The sequence below is a fragment of the Psammomys obesus genome, unplaced genomic scaffold, assembly GCF_907164565.1.
Source record: "Psammomys obesus unplaced genomic scaffold, mPsaObe1.curated_primary_1811, whole genome shotgun sequence".
NCBI lineage: Eukaryota > Metazoa > Chordata > Mammalia > Rodentia > Muridae > Psammomys > Psammomys obesus.
This window is the reverse complement of record NW_026585689.1, coordinates 4,337,635-4,361,758: the sequence shown is the minus strand read 5'-3', so window position 1 is coordinate 4,361,758 and position 24,124 is coordinate 4,337,635. Positions and strand designations below refer to the sequence as shown.

The 24,124-nt window shown below is 37.5% G+C and overlaps 1 protein-coding gene across 5 annotated transcripts in view; it reads left to right on the top strand.

Annotated features, from left to right (window-relative positions):
• Positions 1-24,124, top strand: part of Bbx (BBX high mobility group box domain containing) — a 239,362-nt gene that overhangs the window by 202,920 nt on the left and 12,318 nt on the right. For 4 of the 5 annotated variants that reach the window (XM_055593919.1, XM_055593899.1, XM_055593906.1 and 1 more), the window contains exons 11-15: positions 2,479-3,487; positions 4,366-4,501; positions 7,202-7,350; positions 17,130-17,219; positions 18,512-18,571. In XM_055593919.1, coding sequence (XP_055449894.1) covers positions 2,479-3,487; positions 4,366-4,501; positions 7,202-7,350; positions 17,130-17,219; positions 18,512-18,571 — 1,444 coding nt within the window. The remainder of the gene's footprint in view (positions 1-2,478; positions 3,488-4,365; positions 4,502-7,201; positions 7,351-17,129; positions 17,220-18,511; positions 18,572-24,124) is intronic. The other variant, XM_055593924.1, reaches the window with a different exon arrangement.

Genomic DNA, 24,124 nt, shown 5'->3' with positions numbered 1-24,124 from the left:
GACAAATAGGGCAATCAGTTTTTACTCAGTAAAGTTCTCAAGCAAAGCTGCCCACTCCCACAGTCTTTGTACAGAAGTCAATTAACTCTCAAGAAGACTTTGTAATGTGAAAAAAGGTTCTATTAGGCAACCCAGTGACAACAAACTCAGGATCAGATTTGGGTTTTGGTTAGTCAACAGATTTGTGAATAATGGTTTTTAATAGAAGAATTTGTTTTACATTTATAGTTTTACCTCTAGCAATATAATTGTTTTTCTTATGATTTAGGATTAACACACTTCATTTGGGGAGGGTGGGAGCAGCTTCTAAGAGGAAGTAAACCATGACCAGTGCTTGGTGTAATTACCTACACAAGAAATATGATGCCATTTTCCAGAAATGTCCCTCTAGCTTAGAATCCTATCAAGGGTGATAAGGAGAATCATTTTGAAATAGAGTTTTCAGACTACTGTTGGGTTTGCTAAGTTGAATCTATGCTACAAATGCAAACTGTTGGCTTAGCACTGCAAAAGCTGGTGCATGGTGAGAAAAGTCCCTGAGATGACCTATGAAAGACACCAAAGTGACAGTGGCTAAAGAAACATAAAAATGTATCTTGAGAATGCCATTCTGACATACTTCTAGAACTAACATATTGAGCCCACATGAGATCATTTATAAATAATTAGGGCTAGAATAGTTGAAAAGGAAAATCATTTCAAAATTCTCTCATTGGAGTAAAACATGCAGGAAGAATAATTATTCAGTATTCTAACATTAGCATAAGATAGTATGTGCTTCAAGTTGTTTCTAGTTCAGCACAATCAAGGGAAGGGCTCAGTGTACGTGGTTACTTGCTGAATTTCAAAAGTTCACTCGTGGATGTCCAGAGAAAGACAACTCTGTTGCAAAACCTTATTTCACATCTACCCTGGGAATTGTCTGAAGCACTGGATGGTCTTCTTAGGTTGTTCATTTTTTTAAGAAGTGGCAGTATCTGCCTCCCCAGCAACTCTAATTTCTTCCTAGCCTAAATACAACTTACTTCTTCCAGAAAGGTTTGTGATGCATTAAAAATACTAAAAGGGAAAAATGAGAGAAAGGATATCTGATACTTAATCCAGTATACGATTCAAAACTGAGTTTCACATTTGTGAACAGTCCTAACAACTTGCCCACTAGAGAAAGATGGTGGTTCTGTAAAACAGATGAGATTGCTGCTCCTGTGTTGATTTTGTGCTAAGTCAACAAGCTTCCCACCTCCACCCCCCATGCTCTTTCCCTTCCATGCTGCTAATGCTCAGTAAATTACATATGTTACAGCTACTTTGTCCTGTGCTGCCCTTGACCAACCAAATGAGCATCATTGGTAAATTCCTCAAAGAGAAACCTGGCCCTGTTGTTTTTTATGTCTTTAGTATGCTCCTGAGGCCCAGTATTGGAGAGTTTACAGTTAAGTGTTTATGGGTGGAAAGTGAGGTGAGGTATAGAAAATAGTTTACAAAAAGCTATAATTTCATCTCTCAGGACATAGCTGAAGAGGTATGTTCTCTTTCAGTGTAACAGGAAGCTGGAGATGAAGGGAAACAGCTTTCCTTTTAAATGTCCCATACCTGACATTTGGGGTTGAAGAATTTTTAAAGTTTACCGAATTTAGAACAGATGTATTTTGACATTCATGTTTTCAAATTTCTAGAAAAATATATACATGTAATAAATATATATTGTAATATATATATATATATATATATATATATATTGTATGCCAAGTACATATTCAAATGCATGAAGATTCTGGTAGCAAAAATATAGTCACAAGTAAGTATAATAAACTACTTAAGATATATGTCATTCCATTCAGTTTGTCTCAGAATCTACAGCCAGGTTCAGATGAGATTGAGTTTGTCACCAGATGAGATCAAAACCAAATAAATAGAGCTTCTGTGGTTTTGGAACTGTCTGTTAGCATCTGGAGACATATAATGTATGTTCATTAATTGAAACCTTTTGTTATTGTTTAATGAATCATCATAACATTTCTGATTTCAAGTAGATCAGTGAAGTTAATGCTATGTTCCTTTCTCTCTGGGGTGTGGGGCCAAACATCGAAACAGAGTATGACTGTTATTAAATACTAACATAACTGTATTGTCTCACTGAGCCTCACAAAAATTCTCCGAGATAGATCTGTCCACTTTATAAAGTTCTTAGGGCAATAAGGAGTGAAATTTGTGCTAGACAGGTATGAAACTAAGCAAGCTCCAGAATCCATCGTCTATCAAATCTTAAGAAAAGTTTCTGATGATGCTAGAAAATGATTTAAAAATGTTTACCTATAGTTCAATGAAGTTAGTTGGGTAGAAGTGAGCTGATAATTGTAAAGTTTTGGACCTTTCTTAATTTTTAAAAAATACATTTAAAAATTTAAAACTAATTTTGATTACAAAATAATGAGGATATTTGCTGTATTTTTTCTCACTTTTGTTTTAACTATTTAGATGTGTCTGGCATCAGAGGGGATGAAAATGGAAGAAACAAAACTAATAAAATCAAAAGAATCAGATACTGGAAGAATTAAAGAAATGGAGAAAGGAAAGGAAGAGAGAGACAGAAAAATGGAGAGAAGCAATGAAATTGGTTTCCAGAAGGAAGCAGAATTTGAGCAGTCAGCTACGGGCCATCTAAGAGAGTCTAAGGACTTCAGAGACACTGAGCAGCTACAGGTGGATAATGTAATGGCTATCAAAATGGAAGACCCCAAAGCGATTAGAAAGGAGTTAGAGGGTGACCAGAAATACAGTCACTTCCCTGATTTTTCTTACTCTGCCAGTAGCAAGATAATAATTAGTGATGTCCCCAGTAGAAAGGATCATATGTGCCACCCTCACGGAATAATGATCATCGAGGACCCCACCACACTAAGCAAACCAGAGAAGATAAAAAAGAAAAAGAAGAAAAACAAACTGGATCGACATGGAAATGACAAATCCACACCCAAGAAGACCTGCAAGAAGAGGCAGTCATCAGAATCCGACATTGAGAGTGTCATGTACACCATTGAAGCTGTTGCAAAAGGAGACTGGGGTGTTGACAAACTCGGAGAAACCCCAAGAAAGAAAGTCCGCACTTCCTCAAGTGGCAAGGGAGGCATTTTGGATGTCAAGCCACCAAAGAAAAAAGTGAAATCGAAAGAGAAAAAGGTTTCCAAGGAGAAGTGCTTAGACATCACCAAAGAGTCACAACCTCTGGATTTCCTTAATATTTCTGCCAGCAAGAGCATTCCTGGGGAGGTGCCAGAGAGCATAAAGGCAGAACCGTTGACCCCCACAGAGGATGCACTGCCACCACCTAGCCTACCAGGACAGACCAAGCCTGAGGACAGTGACTGTCACAGAAAAACAGAGACCTGTGGCTCCAGGAAATCTGAGAGGTCTTGCAAAGGTGCTCTTTATAAAACCTTGGTATCGGAGGGCATGCTTACCTCTCTGCGAGCTAATGTTGACAGAGGTAAGTGGACAACTACAAACCTGAAAAACTATAAGGCCTAGCAGAGTGCCCTTTTGAGGCCTATTGAAAGAAATCATCATGACCAGTTGAATATCAAATTAGTATCTTGTTTGAGTCATCCATGTGTCATATCCCTTTCACTTTATCTGCATATTTCTTTGCACTGTTAAGGGAGGGTTTGTATTGTTTTGTAGATAGTAATCATAGACAAATTCCAAGTAACTACATTTTTGTTTCTCTGCTGTGGGCTGGCGTCATTTTGAAGGGTCAGTTGCTTTTAGCTGGAGTATTTAAATTTATGGAATTCCTGAATGACACAAATGAATTTGGCAGAATCTGTTACCTGTACGCTCCAAAAGCAAATATCCTATCTAGTATTTTTTTATTTATGTGATCAAGTGTTGTTTAAAACATGGTAGCATCTATAGAGTATTTTGTATGTGTTCGTTTTATGTTAAGGTACCTGACTAGGGAGCTTTTTCTTGGCAGGCTTTATGTGTGGTTCTTAGGTCAAATAATCACTGAGAGGAGAGAGTTTGGTAGTACATAGGATATCTCTTAGTCTTGAAATTTAGAATTAATTTTGTCTGTCAGCAAATACTCTCATGCTTTAGGCTGGCTCTCAAATGGTAGCAGCGTCTTGGTTCTTTAGTGCCTTGAGAATTGTGTCACTAAGATTCTTAGCAATAAGGCAAGATTCCTCTTTTGCAGTTCCTTTCTTAAAAGTAGTCCAACCTGAATCACTCTGGGCACTGATAGCTACAAATAGAGTCATGGAAGTGATAGGTAAAGGTGCCAAGAAGTTATCTGTCAAGGACCTGAGATGATCTCCGCCAGCCCTCCATAGTCTGAGAAAACCCCTTCTCTTGGTTTTTTAGGGAAACGAAGCTCAGGAAAAGGAAACTCCTCTGATCATGAAGGGTGTTGGAGTGAAGAGAGCTGGACATTTAACCAGAGTGGAACCAGTGGGAGTAAGAAGCTGAAGAAGAAGCTAAGGGAAGACTCATTCCTTGGGTAAGTGCCAGCAAGCACAGGTTGACCCCAGCGCACACCCTGCTGTGGCAAGAGCTTTAGGTAAGTATAAGGCCCTGTTTATCCTCCTTTCTCAGCCTGTCTCCATGTGAGCCCCGCCTCCGAAGACAGGCTGCTAACCAGCCATGCAGATGCTAACATTGTTTACACCTTAGGTACGGTGGAAGCAATACACATAAGGTTGGTCCTGAGTTTGAATCAAGGTCCACCACAGTGCAGTAGTGTAATAATAGTAGATACATTATTATCAACCACTAGGACCCATTTTACCATCCGGAGCTTAGGATGTATTTAATTTTTGTATTTACATTTTGCACATGTTAAGTCATTTATATTTTAGTATTGTATGTGTTTACTACTTCTAAATATAGGTGTGCATATGTTTTTAAAATAATGATAGCTGGACAACATGAGGTAAATAAATTATGCTCACATTCTAACTTTGATATATTTAAACAACCTCCTGTTACTCTAAGAAAAATAATTCTGATGCACATTATACATTGAATGTAGTACTGAGGAAAAATGGCACATATTACTATAAGATCACTTAGGATTATTATTTCATGATTACTGTTATGCCAATATACTTAGTAGCAATCAGTATAAAGCATTTTGTTAGTAAGGTGGTAGAGACAGTACTTTATATTGGTGAGAACAGTATCTACATTTTCACTTGTACTGTTTTGAAATTCCTTGAGCTATCACATTACCCAAATTTGAAAGGAATACATTGAATAGAAATAATTCTCCATATTTTTCACAAGTATTTTTAAAGTATGCAAATTTTATGCATTGGATATATTATATTTGCCTTATTCATAATATTTACATTTATGTTTGTGGAAATTATATTTTTTTTTACTTGGAAGTAAAGTGCTTTAAAGTCTGGTTAATTCTAAGACTCCAAGACACCATAAAGTAGAAAGGTAGAACCTCATGGTACAGATACTTCAATATTATTTTAAAATATATATATATTTAAAATTATACTGAAACAATATATTTAATAGTTTCATTCCTGGTGTTTTTAAAATCCAAAGTACTTCAAGTTTTATTTACATTGTCCTTAAGTAATGATACAAATATCCTCCATTTGTCATCGTTAAATGATACTTTCAAATGCAGGATATTTAAATAACATCTCTAGACAATACTACCTATGTTCTAGATTGCCAGTACTTTGTGAGTCTGAATACCAAGCCAGGGCAGGAGGCAGCTCATGACAGAAGTAGGGAAATACGTAAGCAAGCACAAGAGCACCAAATCCAATCGCAGAGCCCATGTCAAAATAAATAAATAGGAATAAATATGAATAAGTAAGTAAATAAATAAGTAGATAAATAAATAAATAGGGCTGAGCATGGTGGCAAACCCAACTCTAAGATGTCAGAAGAATGAATCCCTGGGTACACTGTCTAGCTAGACCTAATCAGCAAGCTCCAAGCCAAGAGTCCCTGTGTCAAAAAACAAGATGGAAATAACACCTGAGGTTGCCCTCTAGCCTTCACACACATATGCTGTGGATACACTCACTAAAGTAGTAATCATAGGCAGCAAGCATTAAGTTAGCCAGTAGCACTGATGATTCCACTCTGAGCAACTAGGTGATCTGGGCATGGAGGCACATGCCCATCCTCTTTGGAAGCAGAATCATGAAGATCGTGGATTCAAGGACAGCAAGGCCTAAATAGGGAGTTTCAGGTCATCGCTGCTACATGGCAAGACCTTGTCTCCAAACCTAACTTGTTCAGTTAGTTAACAGTTGTTAAAAGAGATATTTCACCATTTGCTGAAAAGCTGGATAAATGAAATAGTCTTTGAAAATCTGTCCAAAGGGAATAGTGAGGTATGGGGGTACGTATGTGAGAAGCCCAGTATCTAAAGCTGTGTCCTCTTCCCCAGTCCCTTCCGTTTCCTGTCTACCAAGCTCAGCAGTTCTGCAGCTTCACCCAGCTGTCTGCAGTGTATCTTCGTTAGTAATTCTCATTGAACAAAAGCCAACATCCAGTCTAGGATCCAGCAGGCGTGCTGCCATTGCTACACTCACTGGGCCTTTGGAGACAGAACCAGCCCAAGGATTCCCTGACTTTGCCAGTCATTTGTGTTTTCATTTAAAGTGGTATCACCTCTCTTGCCAGCATTCACTGAAAACTGGCTTTACTTGGCTAGTTGAGTATCGTTCCACATTGAGTCAACACTCTAGAATTTCTTTCCTAGCATTCAAAATTTATATATATATATATATATTTTAATTGTATATGTTTTAATAAAACACTAGTTAGTAACTTTATTAAAAGCTCAACTTATAAGACAGTATATCATATTACTTATATGCTTGCTAATGTATGAAAATGCATATAAATGTTCAGAATGAGACCTGTGTACTTTGTATTCAAGGTTGAGATTAAACTATGTCAGTGGAGAGAATGTCAAATTTTCCACTTCAACCATTCTGTGTTTTCTAAGGTGGCTACACAACCTGTATTTGGATTTCTATTGATAAGTTTTTTTCTAGAATTTCTGAAAAGATAATTTTTTTTCCCTTCACATAGGATTTTTTTAATGCCCTAATTCCTAGGAACCCTGTTTTCAAATTAAAAATTTAAAATATATATGATTAATTGATTTGTTTAAATATTTGCTCTTTTGTTAATTGAATCCCCCCTCTCTTTTTAATAGCTCTGCAAAGCTGGATGAGGAATTTGAAAAGAAATTCAACAGCCTCCCTCAGTATAGTCCTATTACATTCGACAGGAAATGTGTATCTATTCCAAGAAAAAAGAAGAAGACTGGAAACATGTCCTCAGAATCAACTAAAACCAGCAAAGGTTAGCAGTGGCCTTTCCACTCCTTGCACTGTATCAGAACCTCAATTTCAACTCCCTGTAGAGAACTACAGTGATTAGATTTAGAATGGAGGCAGTAGGAATGTACAATTACAAGCAAATGTCCAAAAGTATCTTGATCCCTGCTGCCCTTCTACTTTCTTTCCTCAAGTCTCCTTAGCTTCTGTCTTTGCATCATGTCTACACATTGCTCGCTGAACACCGGAGTTGGTTTGCCCAGGCTTTTTCAGGTGTCACTCCTGGTCATATGATCGTGTTACTATTCCCCAGAGCTCTCTTGTAGTTTTGAGATTTTGTTGAGCAGAAATCCTCTGAGGAGGTCTTCTGTTTGGTGAATTTGCAAGAGAACAGGCTTTGGGACATTTGCCTGAGAAGCAGACACTATTCTTTATTGTTAGTATGATCCAAAACAAAATAAAACTACCTAGAATACTCCAGTAACATACTTCATTTTGTAAAGTTTGACAAAGTGCTTTGTTTACATATTTGTTTTCAAGAATATTAGCTTTTCACTCTGTGTCAGGAATCATTTCAAATTATCAGTGTGAACTATATAGAGCTCAGCACTCATCACAGATGACATTCCTGTTTAAATGGAACTTTCTAAGGGTATTGGCATTTTCAGTGATCTCAACACTGGGGACAGCTGCTGACATGCCTGCCCTATGTGACATGTCTTGGGGCATGGTCTGGGTGCCAAACATGGGCTCCACTCAGGCCATTGGCCTACCCAGAATCTTAAGGATTGCCGCCCCAAGAAAAAAAAAAAAAAAAAAAAGGAAGGAAGAAAAAAAAAAGACCTTTGTCTTTTGATTTCTTTTTAGGCCTAAGATTGGTTAGGAAAACTTTCCTCTAGTTTTCCACACAGATATGAAAGACTTCATTCAGTGAGCTGTTCTGCCATGAACAGGAACTGGAGAGATGAAGGATGGATGTGGCTGAGCCGTAGCTGCTTAAGGATCATATTCTGAGCACAGTTTGTTAGATGAGTTCTTTGTAGTTATCTTGCAAAAGTGGCTACCTATTCACTGCTTGTGTCAAATCATATTGATTGCCTGATGTGGATTTTGAGGGACTATTTAAGATACATGAACTAAGGAAAAATTACAGTTATATTTTTTCCAATAAAACCTAAACTATTCTCCATTCTATGAACCCTTTGCAAACTGTAATTGCTACAACCAAAGAGGCTATCACTTTGAGATATACTTCTCAGGATATTGATGAAAAGCCTACTTTTCATATTATTGAAAATCTCTACTTCATGTTTAAAGGCTGGAAGGGGCATAGAAATAATTGTAGAACTAGCTATCTCCTCTGTGGCTACTAAGAAGCCTAAAGAATAAAGAATTAAACAAGAAATGCTTTTCTCATTTGGGAAAATCAAATATTGTTCTGTGGAGATCTTTCAAGATGGATAGAGCTGAGATAGACCTGTTGACAGGCAGCTGAACACCGGAGTTGGTTACCATGTAAAATGTCAGTCTCTGCCCTGGAGATATTTAGAAATAGGCAACGTAGTCTATGAGCCCAAGGATGCAAGCTGTCTTGAGCTCCCACATTTCTTGCTGACAAATACTTGACAAGTCAGTAAAATGTCACTTAATTGATTGATGTTCAAGACACATTCCTTATCCCACGCCATACAGTTCAAGATATTCATTTTACAGCTTTGAAATAGGTAGAATTATCTATCAAGAAAAGTACTGATAGATTATTTTTTCTAAAGCTAAAACCCTGCAGTTAGGGTCTATTTTCGTAAAACCTTTTTTTTATTTGTCTATTACATGCTTTTCCTCACCAGCTAAGATTAATACTATTTCTTTGATGTGAAATCACTTTTTGTAGTTTTGCATTGTGCTTCATACAACATCATCTTAACTTGTTCATTATACTTCTCAAGCCATAGAGCCACTAGTTCTTTAGTGGTATGTCAGTAATTACATATGTGGGAAGTCTTCTAACATTTAAGTTTTTGTTGTTTCATAAAATAAAATGGAATTAAAATGAAATAAATTAAATAATATATTCTATTTAGCAAACTAGGGAAATAGTATTCATAACCAATTTGCAATTTGGCATTAGCATTGTACTAGACTTCAGGTTATTAATGAAATTATCATACCAGCTGTGCTGTAATTGCCTGATCTTTAGGGGATAGAGAGATTGTTTTCTTACACTCTAGACCCTTTGCACCTTTGTATAATGAGTCATTCCAAACAAACACTGGGTATGAGATCATTAGTTCCTTTGTAGAAGAGCATGTGTCCATAGGAAACTCATTTTTATTCCAACAATTTCCCATTTGTCTGTATTATTTTCTCCTGAATTCATTGTCATTCAGCGTTATTTTTTTTTTTTCTCACATATACTTGGTTCCCTTTTGGGTATTTGTGGATATATGAAGTGTATAGAAATTTTCTGAAATACCATTTAAAGAAGAAAATACTATTTATGATTTCATACAGATGTGTATCTCATTATCATAGTACTTGCTTGGGTTTATTCCTCTATTTTCCATTGATCTCATTGGTTTTTACTTTTTCTCACACACCTTTATTTCTTCCCATTATTTCTGCTCCATCCCTCATGCCAAAAAGCTTATTGTGAATGGGACAACAGTGACTAAATACCACCTCTTGCAAATGGGTTTAATTTGTTTTGTCATAGGGGAACATAGCATGATGATTTAGGAATAGAATTTCTCTTTGCTTCCAAGAACAACTGTCTAATACATTGTGATCCATCTAGCTCACAGTGAGGGTCAGCTGCAGAAGCCCAGCCCTACCTTGTTTTCCAGGTTATCTCCATTCTTTCTCTATGATTTTTGAATGAAAGCTTTAAATCATGAATCTAAGTTGAACTGCTGCTTCTAAGAGGTTTCCTTTTGAAACATTTTTATATGTACTGATAATATATGAAGTGTTGTTTACAAAAAGCCTCAGAAGTCAGAGTGCTAGGAAAATAGTAATTTTCAAACAGAAGTAGGGTCTTGTAGAAAACAGATTAAGCTACTGTTGAATCTTGACTTCTCCTTATTCTTTATATCTTTACATATTTCTTTCACCCTTGGCAAATGTTCTCTCTCTCTCTCTCTCTCTCTCTTTACCAGTACACATTTTAACATTAGAGTTAAAAATGGTTACATAGGGAGCTAGAGAGATGGCTCAACAGTTAAAAGCACTGGCTGCTCTTTTAAGAGGTCCATGGTTCTCAGAACACACATGGCAGCTCAGAACCGTCTGTAATTCCAGTCCCAGGATATCTGACACCCTCTTCAGGCTTCCACAGGGATTACTCAGACATAAAATGTGGGCAAAGCATCCATACATATAAAATTTAAAAATGGGAAAAGAAAATAAGTGGCTTAGCAGGAGCTAGCTAGGTACAACATGTGCTTAACATATAAAGCCCTAATATGAAGTCCAATCCAGCTGTTATCCCCTCCCCATAAAATGGCTAAGAATTGGGTTTTATTTTTAAATCATGGTGGTAATAAGCAGTTTCACAACAAAGAAGCTAGAATCTGCTGTTTGAAGTTGAGGCTACTCTCAGTCTGTGAGACTGAGGTCTGAGGCTAGCAAAGTTAGCCTCTCCCTGTTAGGAAACTATAGTTCCCAGTTTAGGCAGAACTTTGTCATTTTCCCTTAAACTATTTGAGCGTTTTCATTGCCACCAAACTTTCTCGGAAAGACAGTGACAGTAAATTTGCAGCCATAAAACGTACATTATTAACTTTTTTTCTAATTCTTATTATGTTTATTTTGGTAAGTTATAATCTGGCAAGAATATACCCAGTTTTACTTACTTTACTTCTGTTTTTAATTCTCATTCAAAGTAGTGAGTTTTATAATGGTATTCTCACACATACTTTGTGCAATCTCTTCCCCAACTCTACTTTCCCTATCTGATACAGTCAAGAAACAGTCTCAAATTTCTTAATAATGGACATCCAGTAGCTTCATCCCATTCATAAGTCCTCATTTAATAGTGGCTGATGTACTTACCATCTTACTCAGATCAGTTGATCTTTCCAACTTAAATCAATGCCTAAAAACTGGGTACAATTTGCTACAAATTATTGCAAAGTAACTTATTGATTTATTACTTATGCTACCAATATAGAAACACCCGCCTAGTCTTAGAACACCTGAAATTATAGAACCTGGGGAAAGTTCCTGAATAGAGTTAACCTGGCATTTATGACACAACAGTTCAGAAGAGCAGGGTTACCTAAGAGCAGGTTACCTGATCTTGAAAAACTACCATGCCATGTTAACACTGAAGTGGCTCCTGTGTCACTGCAGAATTATCCCCAAAATGTCTGTTTTCCAGGAAACCCTCAACATTAACACTTTGGAAAGGCTATTAAGATCTCAGTGTCAGTCTTCCTCACTCCTTGGCTTGTGGCAAGGCTCCCTTGTCTTTACCCACATGTTAGTTGGAGTGTAGTACAAAGGAGATTTATACTTCAGAGTTGAGGACCTTCTTCCCAAGTTGCACGTGGTGACCTGAGCAGTAAGGAGGCTGCAGTTGATACCAGTATTCTCTGAAACAGTTTGGTCGGGAAGGAAATGGAATTAGAAGGCTGAAGTGTAGTGTGAGTGAAGAACGATTTTTTTTCTGTTTTCTAAATTATTCTTTCTAGAACATCTTTTTCTGCTTTTCATTTCCTTCCTTTTTGCCCTTTCGTGGAACCCTTCTATGATAATATTACAAAGAAAAAAAGGTAGTACTTAATTTCCTTGTATTTCCTATTTTCGATCATTTTTTAACTTTATTTTCTTTAGACAGCTTGTCAAACATGTGTGCCATACAAAAATGAAATTGTTCATTTATTGACTTCTAAAATCACTGCTTTTCTGTGACTGTGATTAGATCTTACTCATTACTTTCCTTTCATGTTTTTGTCACTATCTTTGAAGAAGCCATCATTTGTTTACAGTATTTATAGTCGTCTTCTGGGGGATGGTTCAGAGCAAGGAGTTTTTAAAACCTAAGCGTATAAAAGCTCTTGTTTAAAACTCACTCTGTGAGTTTGCCTTTTTGTGTAAATATGGAACAGGTTGGTCTTTAGCTCTGTCACTGATGTACACTTCTCAGAGTTCTCTAATCTGTGTCCTTTTCTTCTTTTTCTAAGCCAGTCCAAATCCGTCTGTGCTTACATCACTTTCCATGTGAGCCAGTATCTTATACTTCCTACGGGTCAATCAGTAGGGTCTCCTCCTCAATCCTCAGACAGCTGTCTCAGAATGTTCCTTCTACTTTTTCCTACTTAGTTTCCATGACTGCCTACATGACATTCAGGTGAACCAGGTGCCTGGATTTTGTAAAATATAAGAAGCGGTGGTTGTAAACAGATAATGGAGAATATTGCTAATATCAATGTAGCATGTGCACATGACAGGTTTACTTTGTGCTTGTTCATTTGTTTTCTCTTAATGGTATCATTGGTAACTTAAAAATGCATTTCTCAAACATTTTGTGCCAATTAATGCTGCGGGATCTTTGTTATTTATGAAGGGAGTCTGTTTTGAGAATCTGCCCTATACTAAGCTCTCTTCTAGGCACTCTGATTATTACTGTGAATAAATTCAAAATACGTGCTTCTATGGAGGTTTCATTATGCTGAGAACAGATAAGTAAACAATCCCCAAATAATCAAAGTATATTATATGTTTAAAGGTGAAAAATGCTATGAACAATAAAAGGACAGATTGATAGAACAACAACTAGATAAATGATCAGCAAGGAAAATGAGCCCTTGAACAACATTCAAAAACAACTAGAACTAACAGGCACAACCCAGCACTTGCAGAATTGTATCTCAAGTATGTGGAACAATCTCCATAATTATATATATCCTGCCTATAAAACCAGCTGATCAGCTTAAAGTTAAGTGAACAAAGAATTTTCTCTAGCCATAGTAGAAAAAGTAGTAGTAGAAGAAAACTTAAATGATGAGATAAATGCAAATGAAGGCAGACTATCAAAATGGGAGAAATGGGGCTTAAGCTAGGCTTAGAAAGAAATTTACTCCCCTTCTAAGAAAAATCTGAAGTAGGTACTCTAGCCTTCTTAAGATACTGAGAAAAGAAAGGCAAGCCCCAGTCAAACTAAGGAGGGAAATAGTAAACATTAAAAAAATTAATGATATGAAATGTAATAGAGAAACAATATCAGAGAAACAACAGCAAAACCAGTTCCTTGAAAATAGCAACAAACATTTAACTGGATTGTGAGTAAGAAAAACAGATTTACATTATTTTAATCTGAAATGAAACAGAGGACATAACTATCAACTGTACATAAATGAAAAGACTTGTGCGTAAATACCATGAACAGAATACTATATAGCAGTAAAGTAAATAATCTTGATAAGATGAACATTTTTTAGGAAGACACAAACTATTGAAGCCAACCTAAGAATGACCTCTGTGACTTGTCAAGAGATTTAATCAGCAATCAGACCGTGCGCAAGATGCAGGGAGCCTAAGCCCAGATACTGCCACCACTAGATTCTGCCAGACTTTCAGGAGGAATTACCTGCATTTGTATAGAGCACATACATACACTCATAAAAAATAAATATGGGATTAGTATCATTTCTTTTCAAGATTAAACACTGAGAGATGTCAATGCCTACGATTCATTCGAATGTCGAAGATATCACAATATTCGAAAACTACAGCCAGTACCTTATACAAATGTGGATGTAAAAATCCTCAACAAATAGTAGCATGCAAAATAAATAGTTCATGCAATAAGTTAGATATTTTTCACCCTAGTATTGCAAGGTTAGTTTACCACTCAAAAGTTAGTTTACCTAATTTTAGTCTAGTAGCAATACATCAAAACCCAAAACTACACAAACATCTCAGTAGATGTGGTAACAGTATTTGACAGAACCCCACACTCTTTCATTATAAAGACATTCAACAAAACAGGGAAAGAAAGAATTGCCTAATCCTGATCAGTGGCATCCATGTTATATTAGTGGTAAAAGAGTAAATGCTCTCTCCCCTACATATCCAAACAAGGCCACAATATTCATTCTCACCATTTCTGGTCAACACCGTCGTTAAATTTTTATGGCCTCACATTAGTAATGAATCATTAAATAAGACATCAAAAACTCAAATACCAAAAGACAACACAGATAAATTAGTCTGTATCAAATTAAATTTTTTTTAATTTGAAGGACACTGTCAGGAAAAATTAAAAGTTATCTCACAGAATGAGAGAAAGCATTTGTAACTCATGCACCTGAAAAACTAATTTTTTTAAATCTTAATCAAAAATAAAAATAATAAAAATAGGCAACTGATTAAAATAAGTATTTCTGCAGAGATATACTAATCACCATTAAGAGAAAAATTTGCTTGATACCAACTTTCATGAAAATACACATTAATGTCACAATGAGAATGATACCACTTCAAGTCCTTAGAATGATTGTAACCATGAAGACTAAAATAACATGTTAGAGATGATGGAGAACCTGAAATCCATATGTACTGCCAGCAGGAATAGAAACTACTGCAGGTGTTTCAGTGAGCAATGCACACTGACCATGTAACCTAGCAATTCTACCCCTAAATACCTAAGAGTACATACATCCACAAAACTACATCAGTGTTTATACCAACTGTATTCATGAGAGCCGTAACGTGGAAACAATCCATAAATCTATCAATCCCTAAACTCATCAAATACAGCATATCCATAGTATCCTGATCTATGCTTCCTGCAGTACACATGAGCCCTAGACATCGTTTGCTAAATCCAAAAACAATCTAAACTACTTATTATATTTACTGCTTATGTGAGGTTTTTAAAAAGACAAACCTGTGGAGATAGAAAACAGTTCACTGGTGGCTTAGGGGCGGGGAAGTACAGGATAAGAAAGATAGTTGCTAGCAGGTCTGACATTCATTTTTGAAGTGATAAAATGTTATGTAGTTGGTTGATATCTCTGGAGTGAAAAATATTAACTATTTTAACTTTGTGATTCATTTTGCATGTGAATTCTATTTCAATTTTTCTTTTTCTTTGTGCTTTTTTTTGTTGTTTTGTGTGTGTGCTTGCTTTTTAATGATGTTAAATAAAAGTTGTTGGGAAAGTGAGATCAAGTGATGGGCATGAGGTTGGGCTGAACTTTTGGGTGGGATAATCTGAAGAGTAAACAAGTTAGCCTTATTGATATTTGGATACAGGCAGAGCATTTTTAAACAGAGATAACAGCTGACATGAAGATCCTTCAAGTAGGATTGAGACTACATGTACTGTTAGGGAGCAGTTTAAACGGATATGAGGTTGTAGACATGACAGTTCTCTGACTCTCATAGGTCCCTGTTTGACAGTGTGAGGTCACATTTTAAGTACACAGAAATCTGTCTAGAGTGATGCATTTGTGAGTCATCAGCCTATAGCTGGTATTTAAAACTGATACTATAAATGATCTCCAGAGAAGTGAGAGAGAGGACAAGGAGCAAATCTGTGTTGTCTCCAGCTTGGGATGCCTAGAAGAGAAGGGAGCAAAGGAAACAAAGAGACAAAAATTCACAGGGGAAGAGACAAAGCAAAAGGCTTGATCCTAGGAACCTGGTTCAAGGTAGAGGGTATAATCCGGGTGGGCAGTCACTGTGGGAGCTCCTGAACAGCCCTGTTCAATGAGACTCATCATTTGGCTTTCATTGTTTTAGATTGTAGGTTTTTCTTAAGCATCAGGAAAGATACCTATTTGGGGTGGGTTTCACACACAACAGAAAAATAAGGTTGTAGGCAGCCCTTCTGAGGACAGCTTTGCTACAGAGGATTTGGGGGAGGAGGCAGTAACTAATGTGAGAAGTTTGAGCAAATGCCAATACTTCTTTTGTTTTTTAATTGGGTGGAATAATGTTTGTACGCTCAAGACGGAGGTTGGCCTAGTGAGCAGGTGGAAGAACTAAGCATGTGGGACCACTGGTGATTTGCCACCATCCAGAATGCAGAGCCTCTTTCAGATGCTAATAAGTGAGAGATGCAGCAGGGGGAGCCTGTGACACTTAGTGCTTTTTGATCCTCACACCAACCCTGTGAGTTAGGCACTGTGATGATCCCCATTTATAGGTGAGGTAACAGAAGCCATGTAAAATTATTCAGACATGAAGATCTGCAGTGTATAGAAAGCAACCTGCTGCAGAACTGGAAAACAATAGTTCTGTTTCATCCAAAAGGACTAAGACTCTGAGCTGTCTCTTTAAGCAAATCACCTACCAGCCCCACCACTTCCTAGCCTCAGATAGAGCCAAAAAGCTGTCTCCTACTCTCAGGTCCATGGTTATCCTGAAAGTGCTGTCTTTATAAATCAGTTTCTTAGAAGTGAGACATGCTTCCTGTCCTTTTCTTCACGGCATTTAGGAGTCTAAAGTGAAAACCTTCTCTGTTTCAAACTGTCACCTCTCTGCTGTTAGCTGATTATAGTCTGTTTCTATCCACTAAATCTGCCCCTTCCTTGTCAGGGAGTCCCAGCCGTAATGGAGGCTTTTGCCCAACAACACATTTCCTAGGAAAATCTTAGGGAGTTTTAAATAAGCCTAACAAATGGGCTGAGCACTTGCTGGCTGAGTGAATCTGTAAGAGAGCAGTTCTTGCAACTCAGTTTACTAACTCCACAGAAGGGAGAAGGGCATGACAATCAAGAACAACAAAACAAAACCCACAATATTGTTTTGGTGCAACATTGTGAACTTAAAATATATTTATAATATCGTCTGTAGGTCCTTTCCAGTCTCAGAAAAAGAACTTATTCCACAAAATTGTCAGCAAATATAAGCACAAAAAGGAGAAGCCTAATGTTCCAGAAAAAGGTATTGGTGCCTTCTGTCCTCCATTAAGGTTCCTTGGTCACCTCCATTCCAGACTCATCCTTGAGCAAAGCTTCTGCACACCTCCTTTTCTCCCCTTTGCTTGCTTCTGTGCTGTAGCTCTTGATGTGGTGCCTTCATCTTTTCTAGACTCTGCAGCTATGCAAATCTCCTTCATATAGATTCCTGCTCAAACCCATTACTTGTCTCTTTGATCACAGTTCCATGTGAATCCTAAAATTGCTGTTTCTCATTACATTTGGTGTATTTTATAATTTAGACTTCCAGACCTCTTATCCATTTATTTTTTTGGCTATTCTTATTTTTCTCATATCTGGCAGCCTTTCATACAGTGACCATATTTTCCTACTTCCTGAAAATCCTCCAGTTTTATAGGCTTTTGAAAGTCCAGTCATTTCTGTACTTCGTTAATTAAAAATTCTCACAAATCTTTTTCTCAACGCTAAATTGTAACCTCTTTTCCCATCTATGCTTCATTGTTGTATGGACTCTTCAGTCTCCTTTGGCCACAGAACTGTTATTTCCAGATGACTCTAGGAACTTGGGCACTCTACTGCCTTGCCCTTCTGTGAACATCCATTGCTATTGTGGTCTTGAAGGACCCCTGAATCTCCTTGGGTTCATCTTAAGATTTCTGTTCTCATAGCTCAAGATTTTCATTCTTGCACATAAAAGATAAGTCCTCACTTCTCTCTCAGGACAGCCAGGTGACCTTGGAGGCTGGGTTTTCCTCAGTGCCCTGCATGTCAGTGTCACAGCTACCATAAACCTGCTCATGTGAGGCTTATTTGCACCCAACTTGCATGGCCAAGTGTGCAGCATGTCCGCATTCTGTATTGAGGCTTTCATGCATTGTGTGTGGATGTATGTGCCCCTGTATTTTTCTATACTGCAGCTTTGACTTAATTCAGTTTGATACCAACTTCTGGCATTACATACTGATGATCTGCTTTCTTCTTCTTCCAGTGAGTAAATATAATGTAGGTAAAATGTCAGCTTTTGTTATTTCCTTTTACTGACCTTCAAATTGTCTTGATTAAAGTCAAGATATTGTCTAACATATTTCACAAAGAACAGAGTACGCTTATTTTTATCCATATCTTATGTGGTCTCATTTGTTTAACTGGCAAATAGTTTTGAGAATAAAATAATTGAAATTATATTTTGTTTGATGTGCATGTTGTTTCATGTTCAAGTCATTTGCACACACCTTGTTTAGTGCTGGGTATATCTGTATGTAGAGTTTCACTGTCCTTTTGTGTCCTTGTTTTTAGGAAGTGGGGATAAATGGTCACACAAGCAATTCTTTTTGGATGCCATTCACCCTACAGAAGGTAAAAGAAATAGTATGTTATTTAATTATATGTGGTCTAAGCTAAAAGTGGAATAATTTTATAGTCTTTTAAAATTCAAAATGTATGTAGGTTCAACCAGCATTAGATATACATGTTCACATTTAGATTATTTTTCATTTTAAGTCAAAATTGTTTGTGGTTTGCTGCTAACCATCAGACAAGTATGTCATGTGGTACTTAGTTTGATAAAAGGAGATTTGCAACCTTCCATTCACACCCTAGACTCTTGTTCTTAACTGAAAGTCCGTGGTGCTGGAGTACTGGAGTCAAGACTGAAAGTAGGGGCCCCTCCTGGCTAGCAGGCATGCAGGCTAATAGACATGATTTCTGACCTGATTGTTGTCCCTTGCCCATTTCCAGTATCTCCAAGTATGTTGAAACAGGATTCACCTGAAGCATATGTGTAGCCAAACTAGTCATAAGTTCTAGTATAGATGTGATTTTTAAGTTTCCCACACCTACTTATATATAATTACTGTCATATATTGAAACCTTAGGTGGGTGTTAATTTATTCAAGTTAAGGTGCCTCTTCTCTTTCTCAACCTGACCCCTCCCCACAACATGCTCATTATAGATATTTAAAAAGACTTAGCATTGTAGTGAATAATTATAAGTTACTTCATTAGAGCTGAGTGTGGTTGTGCATCTCTGCACTTGGGAGGTATAGATTAGGAGGGAGTTAAATGTTATCCTCAGTTGCACAGTGGGTTTGAGGCACATTTGGGCTACTTGAGACTTTGTCTCTAAAAACAAGAAGAAATTTACTTCATTTGGTCAGTGGTATCTTTGAATATTCCAGTTTACAACTCTATATGAAAGTTTTGTTCTCTTTGTATCAACAAAATTGAACCTATACATAATGAGCCATCTGCTATAAACGAATAAATTGGGTCAAGTGTAGTGGTGCACCTCTGTAATCCCAACACTCAGGAAGCAGAAGTAGGAGTACTACAAGTTTAAGGTTAGCCTGGGGACACACAGTGTGTTCTAGGCTAGCCAGGAATTTGCTTAAGTGTAGATTGGGCACTTGATGATTGACTCCAACCCCTCCCCCATCCAGCAGTGTGTTTGTGCCCCTGTGGAGGGTGGGGCATATGCACCTGTGCCTGCATGTGCTCTGTCAAAGGACAGCAGGTGTCCTACTCCATCACCCTTCACCTTATGCCCTTAAGACAGCATCTCTCACAGAATCTGGAGCTAAATTGACAGGCATCCAGTCCCTGTTACCATCATGTCTGTGAGCCAACCATTTTTTTTTTTTCTGATAGGAACAGTATTAAGTAAGCTATACCTGCTTTTGTCATTTTTTTTCCAAAAATCTAGCATGCTGTTTGCTTTCTGACCCATTATTTCACATTCACAATTTCCATGGACTATTATTTCTGCCTAAGTGCAGGTAAAATAAAATATGAATTGTACTGTTTCCAACATTAAATCCTAATACTCCTTAACTGAAACATCTCCTCTTGTGTATTTTAAAAATATCTTCTACATAAGTTTCATAATGGCAAGGTCAGAGGAATCTGAAGGTATCTGAGCTCATGTTATTCATCACTTGAAGTGCTGTTGTTTTAAATATGTTTTGACCCTGCAGAAGTGCAGAGTGTGTGTATAGAGTGATGTAGAAAACTCTGCATTCTCAGACCTGCCACTAATTAGCACCTTTTGGTAGGATAAAATACTTGATCTGTATTTTACTACTAAACACATAAGTAATTCATGTACAGTGCTTGGGAATGACATGCATAAACATTAAGTTCCATGTTCTTCTTAACACATGACAATTTTCCTTTGGTGTCTGATGGGTACTATGATGCTAGAAGTAGCAGCAAGCCAGCAATTCTAATGTTTTGCCTTGGGTGGAAGTAGAAATGACAATTGGTTTAGTATAAGTAGAGTTGTTGGTGATGCTTAACTACTTATGTATTATTGATGTATATCAAGCAAAATTTTGGAGACCATCTCTGAATGGCATATATTTTTTTACTTAAAATTGAGTGCAAATTCATTTTAAGTGGCCAGAAAAACAGAAATCAATTTGAGCATCAGAAAATCACTAGTAATTTAAAGTAACTTGTTTTGGTTATTTACTTTCATGCCACCCCCAATACTTAACTTGTTCAGGTGGTAACATTGTGAACTATCTAGATCCCTGTCTCATCCTTTCTTACATCTATAGCCATAGCCCCGCTTATCAAAGTTTGCTGTGCAGGGTATAAATATAGAAAGACATAGAATGAAACTATGGTGCAGGGTACTTTAAGCATGTGACAAAAAAGATGGGGAATTGCCCATGGCCTAGAATTGGCAAAGTTTTTCTGGTCAACTGAGAAGACCTACCCTAGCCACTGTTTGTCTTTTCATGGAATGTGGTGACTAAAGATTTCTAATTCCACAGTGGTGGTATAGTGATAGTTAATACTTAATGACACATAGAAAGCTTTTTTTCCTTTTCTTTTTTTTTTTGAGTATTTTAATTTTGATAATTACCCCATTAAGTTAAGGAGGGTTTATCAGCCCCAAACAACTGATTTAAAAAAATACATATGTGTAAAGGGGGAAGAAACCAGAATTCTCTCTAGTTAAGCACTTTGGCCATTACTGTTTTGTTTTTCTAAAATCTGTCAACTTTTAGCCCTCATTTGGTTTGCTGTAAGCCCAGAACCCTGGAGACTAAAATGGGAGGATGGCCTCGAACTTTAGGGTATCCTGGACCTTATAATAAGTACCACGCCAGTCAGGGCTATGTTGCAAAATCCCTACCAGAGTAGTTTCTTTGCAATGTATAATACAATTCCAGGAGTTAGAGGGTGGCCTGTTTTTACAGGTAGATCTTTAGACGTGATCCGTGCACCCAGGCTAACTTGATCTTTTTCCCTAAGTTTGGAACTGTTGCTCTGTAACTCCAGCAAAGTCTCCAAGGATCATAGATCTGGTCTTTCATTCTGATCTCTTTTCTTTTTAGTTCATTCGGCATCTGACTTGTTTCAGTTCATGAGAGACCAACCACAGGCAATGAGATTTCAAATACAGCCATAATGATTTTAATGCAACTTTGAATTTCCCAGTTGGAATGTAAATTCCTGATTCTAGTAGCCTCCTGGGGTCCAGTCCAAGTACAGCACTGTTTTCCCAAAGACTACGCTTCACATTTGGGGAGTAGTTTGGAAAACAAAGCAGTCTCTTACTGCCACGGTCCTAATGTGGTTCCAGGAGTGAGCTGCATTATCACCCTCAGATGATGCACTCCACGTGTGCTGTGGTTATTGTCAAGTGTGAAAACTAGCCCTGTGGACTTGTTCCAGTGTATTTGAGTAATTTTGTGTGTTCAGTTAAAAGCCCAAAGAGAAATGACTAATGTGCTTTTGGATGGCAAAGTCTTTCTTTTCTCACATTTCTGTTTGTTTGAATAGGGAAAAGGGGGCTTGGTTTCCTCCCTGAGCTATTTCACTTTGTGCCCCACGTGCCCTGTCTCTCACTTGTTTTGCTTTGAGTTGGCGTGGCTGAATACTGTTTTTTTCATAGGTGACTACTTATTTGACTCACTATTACCTCTTCCTCAGTTCTTCTGTTTTAGGAGATTCTAGCTGAAGGCTGACCCTTTGCATCTGCCACTGCTCATCATGGCTTTTATTTTCTGGATTTAATCTCAGGTTAAAGCATGGGGCAAAACCTTTAACTCTCCACTAACTGTCTAGCACGATCTTATTCCATACCTTTGTCAAGTGTGAATCATCCACAAGGTCCATGATTACTTCTAGATCTGATAATGGTTTAGATGAAACTTCTGGGTAAGCAGTGTGAATACATTCTGAGGCGCTGACACAAAATCCCAATGGATGCTTTCTTGCCTGTCTGTAACGTGTTACTACTTTGCCTTCTAATTGGCTGACATCTAGAACTTGACTGTTGTTTTTGTCCTTTTTTTGATGTACTCCAACTGTGTGCCTGTGGACCTGAATTCTCTTTCCATTCCCAGTCCTTTAGCAGCCTTTGGTCTCTAATGTGTCTCTATCAGGTCATCTTGAAGAGACTTTAAACAGAGCAAGTACTTAGTAGAATGCAGTTACTTTAGGGCTCACTCGTGAAAATCAACAAAAACAATGCTAATCCACAGGTGTCCTTCCCACTTGGGACCCTGGAGATGGCTTAGAGGCTGATTTTTCCCTGATAGGACCCTTATTGCAAACCATGTGGCAAATCCACCCTCTTAGATCTGAGTGTCTTCCTAAAAGCTAATCTAGCCCAGTTCACAGTCTTACATGGAGAGACCAGTGATCCCATAGTTAGTAAACTGCAGTTCAAGAGGAGAATCCTGCTGTGTGGCTGCTGTCTCTGAAATCCTGTCATCTCTGGAAGTCAGATGACCTATCACAAATTGCTGAGCCTTTTCTCTTCCTTGGCTCTTTTCCGGATACAATGTACTTTTCACCTCTGGAACTGTTGCTTTGCCCTTCTTAACACAGGTTCTAGTTTGTTTGTTTGTTTGTTTTTGGCCAGTGGTTTTGTCTTTTAAGGCTATATAGTCATTAAACTTCTTTGAGGTATTTCTAATCAAATTGTAGTGTTTTCTTAATTAGAACTTTTTTTTTTTTAATTACACATATACTTCCATTGGCCTATGCTAAGCTAAGAAGCAAATTACAAATAGTCTGAGCCTGAGTACCTACCAATGAAAACTATTCCATCCTTGAAACTGCGACTAGGTCTAAAATTATCGGAAGGGTTTTGTTTTGTTTTTCTGATTGTGGATTCAGTGCTTAGAAGCACTGCTTAACAGGTATTTTGGGGTAATGTTGTTAAATGAATAATTGCTGCCTTAAGCCTGCCCCCATGTGTTGCAGCACTGAGATACTGATACAAGGGCAAAGAGAAATTCATACTCTATTTTGGTGGAATTGGAGTGATTTTTCCATGTTTGGAGTGTAAATAAACCTCCTCATTTCAGAGATCTATCACAATAATTTCCAGGCCAAAACATCTTAATAATTTGCAGTCCTCCTTTCACAAGGCTCCATCTAAAACTTGCTAAAGAGCTAGATTAACATGTTCAATTCGAGTTACAGGAGTATTTATATCAGCAAGTATATTTCTCACACCTAAAGCTATTATTTCTGGATTTTCCTCTTGCTCTCTTTTTATACTATACATAGAAGTTTTTTGGTTGGTTGGTTGGTTGGCTGGTTGGCTGGTTGGTTGGCTGGTTGGTTGCTTGGTCCGTTTTTCAAGACAGGGTCTCTGTATAGCTCTGGTTGTCCTGGAGCTTACTCTGTAGATCAGGCTGACCTCGAACTTAAATTCCACCTGCCTCTGCCTCCCAAATGCTGGGACTAAAGGTGTGCACCACTATTGCCTAGCGCGTGTATATATATATATATTGCGCTTAACAAAGTCAGTGCCTACCCTCAGTTCCATCATCCATTTATACTTTTTTTACTTTTTGTTTTTTTAGACTTTTTCGTGTCAAATCTTGATGTCCTGACGTAGTCTTCCCTTTTCTTTGAAAAAATAAAATTACATGTCTACCTATA